Source organism: Lucilia cuprina, chromosome 6 (genome assembly GCF_022045245.1).
Source record: "Lucilia cuprina isolate Lc7/37 chromosome 6, ASM2204524v1, whole genome shotgun sequence".
In the NCBI taxonomy this organism is placed as follows: Eukaryota; Metazoa; Arthropoda; class Insecta; order Diptera; family Calliphoridae; genus Lucilia; species Lucilia cuprina.
Window position 1 is genome coordinate 38,215,208 of NC_060954.1, and position 19,188 is coordinate 38,234,395.

The 19,188-nt window shown below is 31.0% G+C and overlaps 3 protein-coding genes across 3 annotated transcripts; 1 reads left to right on the forward strand and 2 right to left on the reverse strand.

Annotated features, from left to right (window-relative positions):
* Nucleotides 1–3,353: 3,353 nt before the first annotated feature.
* Nucleotides 3,354–13,167, reverse strand: LOC111677219. The gene is made up of 11 exons (XM_046954091.1): nucleotides 12,984–13,167; nucleotides 12,722–12,925; nucleotides 12,273–12,395; nucleotides 11,919–12,142; nucleotides 9,036–9,231; nucleotides 8,756–8,962; nucleotides 8,576–8,698; nucleotides 8,038–8,506; nucleotides 4,135–4,494; nucleotides 3,946–4,056; nucleotides 3,354–3,884 (listed from the first exon to the last, which is right to left on the reverse strand). Exons 1-11 carry the CDS (start codon nucleotides 13,122–13,124, stop codon nucleotides 3,439–3,441), a joined length of 2,604 nt encoding a protein of 867 aa, XP_046810047.1. The 5' UTR covers nucleotides 13,125–13,167; the 3' UTR covers nucleotides 3,354–3,438.
* A 731-nt stretch (nucleotides 13,168–13,898) lies between these two features.
* On the forward strand, nucleotides 13,899–16,413 carry LOC111677217 (protein PTCD3 homolog, mitochondrial). The gene is made up of 3 exons (XM_023438306.2): nucleotides 13,899–14,332; nucleotides 14,388–14,783; nucleotides 15,037–16,413. Exons 1-3 carry the CDS (start codon nucleotides 14,015–14,017, stop codon nucleotides 16,270–16,272), a joined length of 1,950 nt encoding a protein of 649 aa, XP_023294074.2. The 5' UTR covers nucleotides 13,899–14,014; the 3' UTR covers nucleotides 16,273–16,413.
* Nucleotides 16,414–16,553: 140 nt separating this feature from the next.
* On the reverse strand, nucleotides 16,554–17,810 carry LOC111677228 (probable palmitoyltransferase ZDHHC24). The gene is made up of 2 exons (XM_023438319.2): nucleotides 17,328–17,810; nucleotides 16,554–17,266 (listed from the first exon to the last, which is right to left on the reverse strand). The coding sequence occupies exons 1-2, from the start codon at nucleotides 17,563–17,565 to the stop codon at nucleotides 16,653–16,655; spliced, it is 852 nt and encodes a 283-aa protein (XP_023294087.2). The 5' UTR covers nucleotides 17,566–17,810; the 3' UTR covers nucleotides 16,554–16,652.
* Between the last annotated feature and the right edge of the window lie 1,378 nt (nucleotides 17,811–19,188).

The window sequence follows — 19,188 nt, forward strand, 5'->3', positions numbered from 1 at the left end:
AGTCTATAGTCTAGTCTATAGTCTAGTCTATAGTCTAGTCTATAGTCTAGTCTATAGTCTAGTCTATAGTCTAGTCTATAGTCTAGTCTATAGTCTAATCTACAGTCTGGTCTATAGTCTAGTCTATAGTCTAGTATATAGTTTAGTCTGTAGCCTAGTCCTTAGTCTAGTCTGTAGTATAGTATATAGTCAAGCCTATAGTCTAGTCTATAGTCTAGTCTATAGTCTAGTCTGTAGTCTAGTCTGTAGTCTAGTCTGTAGTCTAGTCTGTAGTCTAGTCTGTAGTCTATTCTGTAGTCTAGTCTAGTCTATAATATAGTATATATTCCATTCTATAGTCTAGTCTATAGTCTCTTCTATAGACTAGTCTATAGTCTAGTCAATAGTCTAGTCTATAGTCTAGTCTATAGTCTAGTCTATAGTCTAGTCTACAGTCTAGTCTATAGTCTAGTCTATTGTCTAGTCAATGGTCTAATGTATTGTCTAGTCTATAGTCTAGTCTGCAGTCTAGTCTATAGTCTAGTCTATAGTCTAGTCTGCAGTCTAGTCTATAGACTATAGACCGGATGTGTAGTCTTTCGGATTGTCGTCTTGGTAAAATATTTATACTTTAATAATCAGGGCAAAATATGATTATGAATGATTTCTTATATCTGTATTTTATAAAATTTAATTTTACAAATTTTCCTTTTACAAAATTTAAGGATGTTACCATAGTATGTCTGTGGGTGGGAAAATACTACTTACATCTTTTTGTCTCTTTCCATTAACAAATTCATTCTCATTAAGCATGTTTTACACGTCTGCAACTAATTTAATTTTGATTAGAAGAATGGTTGACTGAGCCTAAAGTCTATGTCAGTGTTATGGGTGTGGTAATTATATTATGAGCATGTATTGATATGTTTGTTTATGACACAAAGGAGTATTTTGTACCATATTCAGTTTCCAAAAAATTGTGTTTTTTTGAATAATCACACAAAATAAAGTAGCAAACAACCCTTTCTTTTTTGCCAAGAAGTATAACAAACTTTTTTTGGTAAATCATTCTTCTATTGTTAATGACATTTTTGTAGGTTCAATTATTTAAGTGTTTTCCATTTTTTGTGAAAAAAAGGATAAATGCGTGTGCGTGTTTTTTAATGTATATGTAAACATGCGTTCATTTTTGTTCAATTGTTTATTTTTATAATGAAAAAATTATAACTGACACTTGAGCAAACGGACAAATAATACCGACATTTAATGACATTACAATTACTCAATGCTCGTTAGATGATCATTGTTGATAAGTTTTATTTGGAAAGGAGAGTAATTATGTATATTTTGCTAATTATTTTTTAAATTATACAAATTACAAACTATAGTATAAGGTTACATACACATACATAAAGTATATATTACTTTTTTAGTTATCATTAAAACAATGGATTTACATATATATGTTGATGTTGTCATTTCATTTGTAACATGAAATATTTACGCAGAAACAAGTAAATATACTTTGGATTCATTTTAGATTCTAACGCGAACTAAATATAACTGTCCATGGACATTTTTTGTGCATTTCTGATCAAGGCGGTATCATTGCTTAATATAAGCAAATTTTAGATATTAATGAAACAAGTTTTGTTAATTCGAAGTATGATCTCTATCAAAAGGACAAAACATCGTTCCTTACTCAAAGCGTAAGTCTGGTATCAACAAAGTAAACCGTTAACATTCGCAGAAAAATAAATAAATATTAGTATTAATAACACATTAATAGGATCTATCATCATTCTAAACATTGGATAAATCTCTCTTCGAACAGGTCTGTGTACAAAGCAGCATATGCTGGATTCCTAAACCCGATCGGTATCTCTTACCGTTCGTGAAGTGGAACGCCAGTATATGGTGAGGAATTGTCAGGTCAATATTCAATCGTTGCCTGTCATCCCGTAGATCGATCTTTATGATCATGGGAGTGGAACTGATGCTAAAATTGGTGAAAGATAGGGAAAGTCTCTATATATTGGAGATTAGTACTGATTTAGTATGCATTTTAACGCTTTGGGGAAGTTCTTTGGTGCTGTTGCCATCTCAACAGGATATACTCATAATGCTGCGCGACTATTTGTTGGGGCAATTATTAAAATAAATTGTCTTTGGAAATTCCTATTTCCTTTGTTACATTGTTCGGTTCATAAAAGAGGGATCCTTATCCATTTTATTGGGTATTTCGGACTACCAAATATGTCTCTAGGTGCTGCTGCCAAATCAACAGAGCCATCTCTGTAGTGTGGTTGCGCGGTCTTAAAGAGGTTAAGGAATGCACTGGTATGCAATTCTTTTATGACATCATTAATGGTGGTCACTTCCGCATTGTCGGAAGATTGATTTCACTTGATGTTGGAACTTGTCACCCCCTTCTATTGACTTTAGACCAGTGATTGCTTTTCCCTTGTCGGGGTACGCGGATTAATTCGAGTTCTTCAACAAAATGCTTGTACATGGACCGGACATGCATGTACAAAAATTGCTACCTGAGTTCTTCTATGAGGTATTCAGGGGTGCATGGTAGACCATCTCTAGTCTACCCAGTGGGTGAAAGAGACCACCGTGAGATAAGGCCATCAAGGCAGGTGTTCACGTTAATCTTTCGACATTCATTATAAAAATCCGTAGTATTTTTGGGCTGCTTTCGAACTAATTACCTTTAGGTTTCTCTGTTTGTGCTGTACTTCAATTCCTTTTTAATGAACCCCTTTATATCACGGACTTCCGAAACATTGTGTAGACTTCTAAAACAATATATAGTGAATAACCATTTGTAATAAGGTATTCGGTCTTAAACATATTTCGAATTCTGGTGTTTTAACGATGTTTATCAGGCACAATAAAGTTATACTCCTAACCTGTTCCAACATAGATATACACGTAACCTATTCTTACTTATGGATCACTAGTATAGTGAACTTTTGATAAAATAAAGTAAGAATGATCTGTCGGTTATCTGACATAACACTATTTTAAATCCGTCTAAAGACTACTATGAAAACTAACTCCGTTCGGATTAATTGAAAGTAGTATCCTGATGTTATTTCCTTAAAAGGGGGAAAATAAATCTATTCCATCTAATGTAGAATCGTGGTCGCTAGCAGTAATAATAAGACACTCAGAGCTAGGATGACATCCAAGTTAGATTGTTGCATTTAAAAGAACAGTTAAAAAGAGAAAACTGTTATACACTTCTACACTTCCTACTAGTCAAGAGAAAATTCCTGAAACCAACTTGTGGAATTATCAGAGTGTAGACCCACGAACCAATTGATTAACATTAACATGTACAACAATACAATACAAGTGATGTCATTTAATTTAATTTATTATTCATTGATTAACATATTTTTAGTACAAGTACTTTAACTAGTTCGCTAAATCACATTCAATTTCTCATTATACTTTCGATGTATTTTTACAACGTTTCGAATTTGAAATTAATCTTGGTATTTTCGATTTGTTCAGATTTATATTATTCTTTTTAAGGGAAATATCCCAGTGATATTTATTTTTAAATTTGGAATTCCTTTTCATATTGATGTGATAAATTACTTGAATAATTTTATCACTAGATCCCTTACTACCCAGTTTATATTGATCAGTTATCTTGGGAAAATCATAGACATGAGATGGGATATTTTGCTGTTTAAGATTACTGCCAGCTTTCAGACGTTTGTGTTTAAATAAACAATTGTTACAATGACTACAGCCGCCTTTAGTAATTCTCAGCTTTGCTTCTATTAGGGACTTAAGAGAAGAATCATCAGAAACATTTGTGCCCGGCAAGGAATTTCCGTTATTCTTATTATCGAACTTCTGAAAATTTGATTGACGATTTGTATCTTAAAAAAAGACAAATTTAAATAAATATTCTATTAACAATTTGTGTTTGTATTGAGTTACCACAATTGAGTTTCAAATTCCCTCCCTTTTCTCTAACTGATTCATCCGAATCTTTTTTGCCCCATACGTGCGTCTGGCTACTTTTATTCATTGTTGTTTTATCAATTTTGTCTAATATATAGTTTGTTTTTTTTACAAAAAATAAGTATTTTAAAATATAACCTGTTAAAATGATCACCACTTAAGTACCTAACATTAATTCAAGACTTTGAGCTGTTGTAAGAAAATCTTCAACATCTTGTTCTGCAAACTTAGTACGATCATTATTTTCCACCTTATTTTGCAGTTTCCTTTTATGTTTATATCTCCGGTTTGGGGCACCAGTAGCTTTTGACAAATCCTTTTCTTCCGTTGTTAAATCGTCCGTAGAATTATCTGTGTCCAATAATTGATTTCTATTTGACTTGCCGTTAAATTTTGACAGATTGGATTCGATTTTTTTGTATTTTGAATTATCTTTTACGCAAACTGTATATTTATTTGCATGGAAGTTATTTCCATTATTCATTGCCGGACCGATATATAGAACAGGTATGCCTAAAGCTAAAACTGTAGTTGTATTAGTGTGCGAAAGATAAAGATAATTGTTTGCTTATTTGGTTTGGAGAAACTTATTTAAAATCTTTCTTTAGATTCTAGATCCAAAATTAATATTGCTGTTAATTGAAATTTATTTCGTTTGCTATACCCATTATTCCGTCTACTTCATCGCCATACTAACTTCCAGTCAGATTTCCGTTTAATAACGAAATGCGTAAATTGGATTGTAATAAATATAGCGCCAAGAAGGATTAATATTAGGCAATGAAAATTCAGCATATAGTCTACACACTATACTAAGTATAGACCGGACTGTGGACAAGATTATATACTAGACTAGTCTAGTCTCTAGTCTAGTCTTAAGTCTAGGCTAGTCTCTAGCCTAGTCCAAAAACTAGTCTAATCTATAGTCTAGTCTCTAGTCTAGTTTATAGTCTAGTTTATAGTTTAGTTTATAGTCTAGTCTATAGTCTAGTCTATAGTATAGTGTATAGTCTAGTCTATAGTCTAGTCTATAGTCTAGTCTATAGTCTAGTCTATAGTCTCGTCTATAGTCTCGTCTATAGTCTCGTCTATAGTCTCGTCTATAGTCTCGTCTATAGTCTCGTCTATAGTCTCGTCTATAGTCTCGTCTATAGTCTCGTCTATAGTCTCGTCTATAGTCTCGTCTATAGTCTCGTCTATAGTCTCGTCTATAGTCTAGTCTATAGTCTATTCTATAGTCTAGTCTATAGTCTAGTCTATAGTCTAGTCTATAGTCTATTCTATAGTCTATTCTATAGTCTAGTCTATAGTCTAGTCTATAGTCTAGTCTATAGTCTAGTCTATAGTCTAGTCTATAGTCTAGTCTATAGTCTAGTCTATAGTCTAGTCTATAGTCTAGTCTATAGTCTAGTCTATAGTCTAGTCTATAGTCTAGTCTAGTCTATAGTCTAGTCTATAGTCTAGTCTATAGTCTAGTCTATAGTCTAGTCTAGTCTATAGTCTAGTCTATAGTCTAGTCTATAGTCTAGTCTATAGTCTAGTCTATAGTCTAGTCTATAGTCTAGTCTATAGTCTAGTCTATAGTCTAGTCTATAGTCTAGTCTATAGTCTAGTCTATAGTCTAGTCTATAGTCTAGTCTATAGTCTAGTCTATAGTCTAGTCTATAGTCTAGTCTATAGTCTAGTCTATAGTCTAGTCTATAGTCTAGTCTATAGTCTAGTCTATAGTCTAGTCTATAGTCTAGTCTATAGTCTAGTCTATAGTCTAGTCTATAGTCTAGTCTATAGTCTAGTCTATAGTCTAGTCTATAGTCTAGTCTATAGTCTAGTCTATAGTCTAGTCTATAGTCTAGTCTATAGTCTAGTCTATAGTCTAGTCTATAGTCTAGTCTATAGTCTAGTCTATAGTCTAGTCTATAGTCTAGTCTAGTCTATAGTCTAGTCTATAGTCTAGTCTATAGTCTAGTCTATAGTCTAGTCTATAGTCTAGTCTATAGTCTAGTCTATAGTCTAGTCTATAGTCTAGTCTATAGTCTAGTCTATAGTCTAGTCTATAGTCTAGTCTATAGTCTAGTCTATAGTCTAGTCTATAGTCTAGTCTATAGTCTAGTCTATAGTCTAGTCTATAGTCTAGTCTATAGTCTAGTCTATAGTCTAGTCTATAGTCTAGTCTATAGTCTAGTCTATAGTCTAGTCTATAGTCTAGTCTATAGTCTAGTCTATAGTCTAGTCTATAGTCTAGTCTATAGTCTAGTCTATAGTCTAGTCTATAGTCTAGTCTATAGTCTAGTCTATAGTCTAGTCTATAGTCTAGTCTATAGTCTAGTCTATAGTCTAGTCTATAGTCTAGTCTATAGTCTAGTCTATAGTCTAGTCTATAGTCTAGTTCTATAGTCTAGTCTATAGTCTAGTCTATAGTCTAGTCTATAGTCTAGTCTATAGTCTAGTCTATAGTCTAGTCTATAGTCTAGTCTATAGTCTAGTCTATAGTCTAGTCTATAGTCTAGTCTATAGTCTAGTCTATAGTCTAGTCTATAGTCTAGTCTATAGTCTAGTCTATAGTCTAGTCTATAGTCTAGTCTATAGTCTAGTCTATAGTCTAGTCTATAGTCTAGTCTATAGTCTAGTCTATAGTCTAGTCTATAGTCTAGTCTATAGTCTAGTCTATAGTCTAGTCTATAGTCTAGTCTATAGTCTAGTCTATAGTCTAGTCTATAGTCTAGTCTATAGTCTAGTCTATAGTCTAGTCTATAGTCTAGTCTATAGTCTAGTCTATAGTCTAGTCTATAGTCTAGTCTATAGTCTAGTCTATAGTCTAGTCTATAGTCTATTCTATAGTCTAGTCTATAGTCTAGTCTATAGTCCAGTCTATAGTCTAGTCTATAGTCTAGTCTATAGTCTAGTCTATAGTTTAGTCTATAGTCTAGTCTATAGTTTAGTCTATAGTCTAGTCTATAGTCTAGTCTATAGTCTAGTCTATAGTCTAGTCTATAGTCTAGTCTATAGTCTAGTCTATAGTCTAGTCTATAGTCTAGTCTATAGTCTAGTCTATAGTCTAGTCTATAGTCTAGTCTATAGTCTAGTCTATAGTCTAGTCTATAGTCTAGTCTATAGTCTAGTCTATAGTCTAGTCTATAGTCTAGTCTATAGTCTAGTCTATAGTCTAGTCTATAGTCTAGTCTATAGTCTAGTCTATAGTCTAGTCTATAGTCTAGTCTATAGTCTAGTCTATAGTCTAGTCTATAGTCTAGTCTATAGTCTAGTCTATAGTCTAGTCTATAGTCTAGTCTATAGTCTAGTCTATAGTCTAGTCTATAGTCTAGTCTATAGTCTAGTCTATAGTCTAGTCTATAGTCTAGTCTATAGTCTAGTCTATAGTCTAGTCTATAGTCTAGTCTATAGTCTAGTCTATAGTCTAGTCTATAGTCTAGTCTATAGTTTAGTCTATAGTCTAGTCTATAGTCTAATCTATAGTCTAGTCTATAGTCTAGTCTATAGTCTAGTCTAGTCTATAGTCTAGTCTATAGTCTAGTCTATAGTCTAGTCTATAGTCTAGTCTATAGTCTAGTCTATAGTCTAGTCTATAGTCAAGTCTATAGTCTAGTCTATAGTCTAGTTTATAGTCTAGTTTATAGTCTAGTCTATAGTCTAGTCTATAGTCTAGTCTATAGTCTAGTCTATAGTCTAGTCTATAGTCAAGTCTATAGTCTAGTCTATAGTCTAGTCTATAGTCTAGTCTATAGTCTAGTCTATAGTCTAGTCTATAGTCTAGTTTATTGTCTAGTCTATATTCTAGTCTATAGTCTAGTTTATTGTCTAGTCTATATTCTCGTCTATAGTCTTCTTTAAAGTCAATAGTATAGTCTAGAGTATAGGCTATTCTGTAGTGTAGTATGTAGTCCAGTTTTTTGGTCTAATCTATAGTCTAGTCTATAACCTAGACTGTTCTTTATGGGGGAGCACAAAAGGTCCGATAGGTGCCTTAGTATAATTCTTTGGATTGATCGTACTATGAATCTAACCTAACATAAAGTACTATAAATATTTTTCCAAAAAATAAATACTTACAAGTTTTTAAATTTAATTTTTCTGAATCAAAATCGGCACTCTCATTTTTTCCAAACAACTCTGTTAAGCTGTCAGTGCTTGTACTTTTATCTGCCTTATAACTCCGTTTAACATTTCTGGAATCATGTACTCCCCTAGTATTTACATCTACCTCTTTATTCTTTATTATCATGTCAGTATCATTTTTACACTCTACATCTGATTTCTTATTCTCTTCCGAATCCGTAGTATCAGAATCACTTTCTGAACTTGTTTCTTTATTTCTAAATGGCGAAGGAAATGGAAATTTTCCAATCTTTTCCAATAGAAATCTTAGTTTTTGAATGCCTTCTTCATTGTATTGATAAAAATCCGTCTTCCTTAAACGTTGTAACCAATCATTTAAATTCAGAAACTTTTCGTAATCTATGGGAAATACGAGATTTAAAGCTGCAACAGTGGAGACTATGGAAATATCGGCAATAGTCAGCTAATTATAAATAGTAGTTTTTAATTCATTCAAATGAAATGTATTATAAATGGATTATTAAAAACTCACTCGATTTCCCACCATAAAGAAGTGACCCTTTAAGAATGTATTCAGGGTCTTATAGATATTTGATACCTTTGCTCTATGATAATCCTTGTCAAAGTTGGGATATTTGGCTAAAAAGATATCAGTCTACAGAAATATGTGTATTCTCAAAAATTTCGAAAAGAAAAAGTGTTAACTTTTTACCAATAAATAGCCCAAACATTTATAAAGAATACAACCCTCATAAAATAACAGACTCATTATGCGTAACCTTGATGTATAATCTTTGGGACATAAATTTGTTAAATCTAAAGGAGCATATTTCTCACACAAATAAATCAAAATTGAGTGATTATTGCATAGGGTAATGTTCTCATCCACGAGTGTTGGTAACATGCAAAAGGAGTTTAACTGCAAATTTTTAAAAGATTTTCCAAATTTAAAATAGATCTAGAAATCTTTTATGAATAAAACCATATCATACCCATGTATAGGTTTCGTAGAAGTTTACATCTGTTATAGAATCTGTGGGTCGAAGTTCTGCATTGATGTTTAGCAATTTTATAAGCATATGACAACTGCGAGCTTGAGAACTTAAGGCATCATAATACAATATCGGAACTCCTGCACAAATATATTGTTGATCCATAATTCTGGGAACTAGAATTTTTTCACTGAAATTTTAAATAATTTTGAAAACATTTAATTGTAAAAAATAATGATTTGTTATTTCAATTCCGTTAGAAATTGAAATTGGAATTGAACAGTAGTAACACTGATCGAAAATATTTTACACTGTAAAATATTGGGTAAAAAATCATATTGGAACTTATACGATTAAAAAACTGAAATTTAAGATATATTGTCCATGTATACTAACCATTTAATAAATAAACAAGGTCCAGTCGTTGTAGACATCAAAATGTTTGGAAAAAGTAAATGTGATAATTCCCCAGGACTCTTCACGAAAATTAACTAACATTCTCGATGTATTAACAAACCGCAATACTTATTTTATGTAGGTTGAGTGCGCGATCCAAAGAAATATTGACCCTGTTGTACGCTAATTTATATAGAAAATTTCGATAGGTTAAACCTTATACAATTCTTTATAATTTTCAGAAACTAAGTTTGTCTTTGCGAAGTTGCCTTAAAGTGATATTGGTGTTATATCTGAAATAACAATATTCCTTAAATATTTTCATCTAATTTCGACGAAATCCTGAACACAACAAAGCGTTTCACTGTCCACTCCGCACTTCCTATATTAGTCAGATTTCTCTCGTTGGATTCTGTTTAGTAATTCTGTCAGTTAAGTCTGAATATGTACCATCATACAATCTTCAGACTTGCTCATTCTGAGGCTTCTTTTGCTCTTATCTATATCCCATAGGATCATGTTACAGTCACCCACTGTTTGGATTAGTGCCGTTATTTTGACTAATGCCGTTATATTCTGGCTCAGTTTCATTGTACTCAAGATTTTTTGTTTTTTTTTTTTAAGGAAAGACCGATTTCTGTCTTCACTCGATTAACATTTGGCCCTCTCGGTAAAGCACAACTTAAGACTATATTCAGGGCCTCTACAATGATATATGAAAAGTTATTTAAATCGTCTGAATAACACACAGATCAAAGTCCCTTCTCGGCAAAAGTAATCCGAAGTTAATTACTAGTAGTTATCCAAAGAGCAATGGATAAATTGCCACTTTTTGGCAAAGTTAAGACAGTTTTCCAGATATTTTAAACTATTCCGACAAGGAGATATTTTCACAAACATTTAACCAACCAATTAACACTCGTCTTTCGTCACGAATGTACTCTTTGTTGACGAATGTGAAACCAATTGTCTTCTAATTAACTACTTGGACTAGCTTCTTGTAGTCTCTTTGTAATCTCAATATCTTTTAGAAAATTTACCTAGCACTATTATTTTCATCCATAAGGTTAACTCTTAAATTTGTTACATACATATATTGATGAAAATAATAGTACTAGGTAAATTTTCTAAAAGATGTTGAGTTTTCCCTAATTAATTTGTCACTTAAAAAACATTAGGTAGGCATGTTATATATCAATGGAAAGGTAATTTTTTTCTTTCAAAACTGTATATAATTTTTGAAAATTAAAAAATTCGCAGAATACTTTTAAAAAATTAAAAAATGTTTTTTATTAAGTTTTTGCAAAGATACAAATTTTTCAAATTGCAATAAAAATTTTATGTATGAATATTTTTTAATGAAATTTTACAAATAGGTAGATTTTTTACTAAAAATCCAAAATTAGATAAAAATTTCGAATTTTCTTATTAGAAATCCCGGAATTCCCAAAAAAGTTTTAAAAAATCCCAAAAATGGGATTTTTTGGTTTTTTGCCTATTATATCCATACCAGGGGCGGGGTTATCGAAACCCGTTACAAAATGATTAAGAACATATTGGGTCAAATAAAACTGGTCACTATAATTTGATATCGGCTATGTGATTTGAGAATTTTTGGTCAAAATTGAATTTTCCATAAAAAATAGCGTTTTTTTTTTGATGGACCTGGTCCTCTCGGTATCAAATATTTTTAGGTTTTGTTTCATTTATCGTATTTTATGTAAAGTCAGCTTTCCAAAAAGTATAAATTCTTTATACATCTTCTTAGAATCTTTTTAGATAATTTAAAAAGAAAGAGATACAATGGCAAAAAATCGCCTTTTTTAATTTTTTAAATTAAAATGCCTATAACTTTGGACTCAGTCATGATTTTTACACAATTCTTTCACTGCTTGATATATAAACTTGTTGTTAAGCGAATTTTTTTTAAATCGGAACTCAAATGAAGAAATAGGATCGTTTTAAAAATTTAACATAGCGTTTTAAAAATTTAAATTTAACATTCCCTCTTTTTTTCCTATACCACTGTGTGTTTGTTATCCAAATAATACATGTTTTATAAAGAAGGTGATTATAAATGTAATATGAACATTAATGAAAACTTAAATTTAAAACAAAAAAATATATTGTGAAGTCCCTATAATTAATACTAACCGATAAATCAATAATTTTAATGTTTATTTCAGTAAAATATGTATTAAATTTTAATGCATCAGCTGTTTACATTTTTGCAGCTTCTTGCTCAAGTTTAAAACACTTCCATTGGGCGCATAAACTAGCAAACTAATTGAGTACTAAACAACTTTCGAGGATTAATTTAAATTTAATCCCTAATACTTCACCTAAAGATTGGCCCTAAGTAGAGTCACTTTCAAATTGAGCATCTTTACATACAACTCCACACATAGTAAAACTGTCCCATGATTTAAATAAAATCACTACTCAAATTCACAAACATTAAATATTCAATATTTATTTATTTTTATTTATTCTCCTCCATCCTCCTTCTCTCTAGCTGGGAATTTAAATTTTCCATACTCTTCTATTATCACCTTTAATTCTTGCAAACCTTTTTGATTGATTTCATATTCAGGCAGCGATTTCATTACACTCAACCACATTGTCAACGAAGGCCATTGTGCACCAGTAATGGGAAACATGAGATCAACTGTACTCAATGTGGTGACAGCAGAAATATCAGCTATAGTCAACTAATAAATGAAACATGATAAAATAATTTTGTTTTGTTGTTATATTTGTGGTTTTTGTTTGCATAAAAGAGAAGAATAAATAAATTTAATTAAAGATTCATTTTATTTTGATTTTTTATTGAATACTTACATAATCGGTAGCCAAATATTTATGTTTTTTCAGATGTACTTCACACATATCATAGATTTCATGCATTTTACGTTGATGATAGGATATGTCGATATTAGCATATGTTTTACGAACAATTTCAGACTAAAAAGGGGAAAGAAAAAACTTTTATTAATCTTATTAAAATTTTTCATTGAGAGTAATGTAGTTTGTTATCGACATTTTACAAAGTAAAGATTTACAATTTAATATTCTTGAGAAATCTCCTTAACTTATTTACAAACATTTGTTTAAAAATTCTTTATTTTCCGAAAGATTCTCGATCACTAAATTAAATCATTAAACAAACCTTTTTATAATCAGTCATAAATTTCAATAATTTGATCATGTTCGTATTATTAAATGATTGAAAATCGAAAATTAAAAAAAATCCTTTTTAAGCCATAATCTGAAATTTTTTCTCTACTCACCATCATTTCACTATCACGACGAAATATCAAAGATGCCTCAAATAAAAGCATATTAGTAACTTGCATCCTTTCTTTGTATTGTTGAGACCATAAATTCAAATCGCCCTTTTGATATTTTTCGCATAAATGCATTAGAATTACATGCGAGTCAGTCAAAATTAAATTATCATCGACAAGAGTGGGCACGGTATGGGCAGGATTTAGCTGTAAGGAAACAAATTAAAATCAATCTTATAACTCATCATCAGTTACAAATGTTTACCTCTTTAAAAGTCGGCTTTAATTGTTCACCCTTAAATAGATCGATAAACTTTAAATCCACTTCAATATTAAGAATTTTTAATAGCATTAAAACGCTGCGTACCGGAGGACTGCGTTGATCGTAATATAAAACCGGTTTCATTATACCGCCTTACACAATTCCAAGACGTGCTTACAATATCAAAAACAAAATCAAACTGATCTAGCTAACGCGATCTTTAAAGTAAATAAATTACAGTCTTAAGCAGAGTTACCAGATGTGGGGAAACATATTTTGTACATATATAACTTTCAATAATGTACATTAATAACTGACAATTAGTTAGTTAGTTAGTTAGTTAGTTAGTTAGTTAGTTAGTTAGTTAGTTAGTTAGTTAGTTAGTTAGTTAGTTAGTTAGTTAGTTAGTTAGTTAGTTAATTAGTTACTTAGTTAGTTAGTTCGTTACTTAATTAGTTTGTTAGTTTGTAAATTATTTAGTTAGTTAGTTAGTAAGTAAGTTAGTTAGTTCGTTATTTAATTAGTTTGTAAATTATTCAGTTAGTAAGATAGTTAGTTAGTTAGTTAGTTAGTTAGTTAGTTAGTTAGTTAGTTAGTTAGTTAGTTAGTTAGTTAGTTAATTAATTAGTTAGTTAGTTAGTTAGTTAGTTAGTTAGTTAGTTAGTTAGGTAATTAGTTAGCTAGTTACACAATTTCATGATTTTAATTATTTTTCTGGCAACACTAATTCATAATTCGAAAAACTTAAAAATGTCATTATTCACCATGGCTCCCCTCAAGGTTGTGGTCTTTGCTAAACAAGACATAATCTACTTATTCGTTACACAGTCCGACAACACCTTTATTAAAATGTAAACATTAACAGCTGTTTCAATTCTAACCTTAAAAGTATGACATTTACCGTATGTTTCTCTTTTTTGTTGCATTTCTGTCAGTGTTCGGTCGTGTGTAATAGAAAAATTTATTTTGTAATCAATTTTTAAATAAAAATTTTACAATTAATTTAAAAATCTAGCTAAATTTCCATATTCACAATGCATTTAGCACGACGTTTACAACATTTACCCAAAAATGTAAATGTACGTTTAATAAAGACGACTTCAAAAGTGGCAGCCGCTAACACTGAAGAAAAAATTGTCATACCCAATCGCATACACAGATCACCCACAGATATTTTACAAGCATTATCTGCTACTGTGGGTAGAGATCCTACAGCTCCTCATTACAAATATCACGATGATCCCTTTTTGATACCCACTTCAAATGTGGCCAAGCGCACCTTTGCCATGGCTCAAGAATCTGGTCGTAAGGCCGCCAAATGGATTAAAGAGGAACATAGACAACTGTTTCAAGTAAGTATTTGAACTCTATTTGTTAGATTTTATTGAAACAATTTATTTCTTGCAGCATCAAGAAGCTCAACCACCCATTGAAGCTTTTGCCCCCAAAATGGTTTTCACTGAAGAATCTGAAGTTTCTGGACAAACTCTAGATCAGCTGATAAAGCAGTCCGAAATTCAGGATGCTGTTTTTGTTTATAACCTCATGAAACAGAAGGGTGTAGAAATTAGTAACGAACAACGTCAAAGCCTTTTAGAGTTGATTTCTTTCTACAATAATGAAGAGCCTTTGCCTGAGGAGTATTACGAAGAACGTTGGTTTAAGCAGAATAATGAAGCTCAACAGCGCCATCGTAAGACCTGGAAAGATGGTGATTTAGCTGAACAGATTTTTAATGAAATTGAACCAAAAACAGCCAATACTTATGCGGCCATTATCAGGGGTATGGCTAAATATTACCAGGTGAGTAGGTGTCTCGTATTAAGAGAATAATTACAGAAACAAAATGAAGATAATTTTAAAAATTAAAGTCCAACAAAACAATATATTGTCTTTAAGATAAGTTAAGATTTAAATGAAAGCTATCCATCTATCTATTTATCTATCTATCTATCTATCTATCTATCTATCTATCTATCTGTCTGTCTGTCTGTCTGTCTGTCTGTCTGTATATTCATCTATACAACCGCTAATAATCTTTTTTTCTCCGCTTTAGGCTGATCGCGCATATGCCCTCTTCCAGGAAGCTTTGGAGAAGCAATTCCAATTGGACACCTATACATATAATTCCATCATTAGTAACGCTAACTTCCTCAAAGAAAACGTCGATCAACGTTGGGAATTGTGTAAAGATCTATTGCAACAAATGAAACAACAGCAATTGAAACCAAACTTGGGCACCATGAACTCTTTACTGGAGTGTATTAGCACTTTTGGCAATTACAAATTGGCACGTACCTCTGCTCTCCAAGTTTTATCGGAATTCAAGAAATTGGGCATTGATCCCAGTTTGGGAACATACTATTATGTACTCATTATCTTTTGCCGTGAAAGAGGTCCCGTTTCACATGTTATTGTTGACATTTTAAATGAAATTGAGGGCAAAGAATTTAAAATACAACATCCCAAAGATACATTCTTCTTTACGACTGCCATGGATGTGTGTCGCAATCATTTACATGATCGTGCTCTGGCCAAAAAAGTCAACGATTTGTTACACACCGGCAATAATTATGAATTGATTGGTGATACTTATAAAGAATCGATTTACTATAGACATTACTTTGCTTTACTCTGTCAAACTAGCACAATAGAGGAGTTCATGGAAACGTATGATTTGCTGGTGCCAAATATTTATATACCTGAGCCCGGTATAATGGAGGAAATTTTAAAAATGGTAGAACTTAATAATTCTTTTGAATTAATGCCTCGCTTATGGTCTGATATGGTAATATTCGATCATATTAATCGTGAGAGTTTGCTAACACGTTCCTTGAAAATAATGATAAACAACAAACCGGATGTTAGTAAAAAACACGAAGAACAATTGCCAGCTCAATTCGCTAAAGTGGCTTTAGATATTTACAACAAAATTGAAGAGTCTGAGAGTAGACAAAAGAAATTATCCTTTACCGGTCATATGATTGGTGATATTTTGTCCTTGTTAGTGCGTGGTGGCAATTGGGAAAAGGCTGTCGAAGTTTTCGCCAACATAGATAAAAATCAACATCGTATTCCCGGCACTCCTTCAGAGGCTTGTCTTATGGAATTTATTGAAGCTTCCATAGAAAATAAGGCTCCTTCTCAAGCGCTGCTCTGTCTGCAATATGCCGTTGAAAACAATATGGATGGTTTGGTGTTAGCTCAGCGTATCAATAAAGGTTTTACATTGAATGAAGTGCATCTATCAAAGATGAAATCTTTGGTAGGTGATAGTTTTTTAAAGCAATAATTTAATTATGTATGTATGATTTTTTAATTAATTAATTAATTAATTAATATAGAGTAGTTTATACAGATGAAGATGTATTTTGCTTTTTGTTAATTACGCTTAATAATGAAATAAATATTGCACGTACAGTTGAACTATGGAGCACTGGTGTTGTTTATTTTAGAAAAAATGAGATGTGAATTTATAGGAAATTTCTTTAATTTTAATCAAACTATACCGTGGTATTAATAATATTTTCCTGGAATTATTTAAAATAAATCAAATCTATTTCCGATTAAAAGTACTTTAAAAAATGTTTAATTTATTTCCTTTACATGCTACTTAATTTTTAAATGAAATGTCTGTGATAAACTATTGCTAATTTCAAAATAAAATTCGATTTAACGATTTTTTGTTGTCTGTTTTAAAACATTCTCCCAATGTATACCATCATGCGGAAGAGGACTATTCAAAAAAGGCGACAACCACACTAAATACCAACGTTTGCCCAAAAACATTTCAATATTCTTCTTCCAACCCAAATCATAATGAGATAAATTACGTTCATAAGTAGTGGCACCTTTCAGGATATTGGGCAGATGAAAACATAAAAGTACAATGATATAGATAAATAAAACTAAATTGATTTCATACAAAAAGAGATAAACATTAAGCCAGGAAAACTCCATAAAGAAACCTAAGAATGGAAAAACAAGCTTAAAAGCCGTACGTAAATTCCAAAAGAAATCATTATGCAGCCACCAAATGAACAAATTGTTATAGATACACGAATAGGCACAACCGATAAGAGAATGTAGGAGAAACATTAAAAAGTAACGTTGATTACGATGACCCACACAATTGGCGGTGAAAATGCAATGATGATCCCTCTTGAGAATGCATGTTTTACAGGTATCGCAATGCCAAGAGCGTGGCGGAGCCAAAAGTTCACACACACTACACAAACGCCAATGTTTACGTAGTTGCGGTTCCAAAGGAGGTTTCAGCATTAAACCTTTAATACAAAAGATCCTTAACTCAATATAAAATCATTACTCAATTGCCATATAACTTACCTCTTATACTGGGATCCTCTAATATACAGGCAATAAAGTTTCCCATTATATTGTAGACAATATAAACACCTCCTAACCATGTTAAGACAAACATTATGCTGCCCGCTTCATGGAATGATGGCATTACAATACACAATTCGAAAATAAAACTTACAGGCACAAACGACAGCAAAAATATTAAACATCCCACATCAGCTGGAGATTGTGGTATTTCCCGTAAAGTTCTAATTTTAAACATGCTGTGTTTTCCTTTAAATATATTGCTTAGATTTTTAGTGCAAAAATTTTGTCAAAATTATAGTTCTTATTATATTCTTTAAAAAATACCGGTATTTATACAAATTTGCTTTTATTTTGTTTTTAATTTTTCCTATGTGTATGTATCTATGTTTATCAAAAAGCCTTTGTCCTGTTAATTTCCGTTTATTTGTCCTGTTTATTTTTAATATCAGTTGTTGTTGTTTTCTGATGCAACAGAAATAAAATAACAGTAACCTTTGACACAACATAAAAAAGTGATGCCAAGTTTGTACAAGCTGTCATTTACACAAGTCATAGCACGAAGCTTTTATATATATCACAGTAAATTTGTTATACATGTCTTTCAGCACTGTTTGTACAGTGTGAAATAAAAAATAAATATTAAATTAATCTAGTGACGAACTTTATTTATGGTATTTTTACTAGTATATGGTGTGCTGTATGGTCTAATATATAGACTAGTGTCTGGATTACTCTTGAAAATATTGATATACATACTAACTAAAGCTGCCTACACACTATGAGAGAAGTCGCTAGATTTTTATTTCTTACTACCAAACACTATTAGATTTGAAATTAAATGTAACTAAGTAATTTAAAAAAAAAAAATCAAAGAAAAACGTAAAATTTTCATTATGTTTCGGTTTTTATTTGAAATTTGTTTATATTTTTATATTTATCTTTGTTAAAATAAAAACAAATTTCAAATAAAAGGAAAAAAACCAATCGTTTTGAAAATTTTCCAAAAAATTTTAAAAAATCTGACGATATTCTATTTTCCTTCCGTATTTTCAGTAAGTTTTATTACATTTTGTATTTAAGCTATAATATTTATAATTTCATTTGAAAAATTTGGCATTTGGCAACTAACTAACTAACTAACTGCCAAACTAACTAACTAACTAACTAACTAACTAACTAACTAACTAACTAACTAACTAACTTACTAACTTACTAACTTACTAACTTACTAACTTACTAACTTACTAACTAACTAACTAACAAACTAACTAACTAACTAACTAACTAACTAACTAACTGCCTAACTAACTAACTAACTAACTAACTAACTAACCAACTGCCTAACTAACTAACTAACTAACTAACTAACTAAATAATCTATCTATCTATCTATCTATCTATCTATCTATCTATCTATCTATCTATCTATCTATCTATCTATCTATTTATCTATCTATCTATCTATCTATCTATCTATCTATCTATCTATCTATCTATCTATCTATCTATCTATCTATCTATCTATCTATCTATTTATCTATCTATCTATCTATCTATCTATCTATCTATCTATCTATCTATCTATCTATCTATCTATCTATCTATCTATCTATCTATCTAACAATCGTCTGAACAATTTTTCTTTTGCAACGTTGTCAGAAATAGCATTACGTACAATATTGCAAAACAAAATTTGTAAGTTGACACTGCACATTTTACTGCAAAGGTTGTCAGATCTAACAACCGTGAATATATAGCACAACGTGGGTATTTATTATAAAATTTGTAAATACTTACTAGGGTTCTATAAATCGACTTTCGAATAATCGAACAATCTACTTTTGTTTGAAAAAAGTCG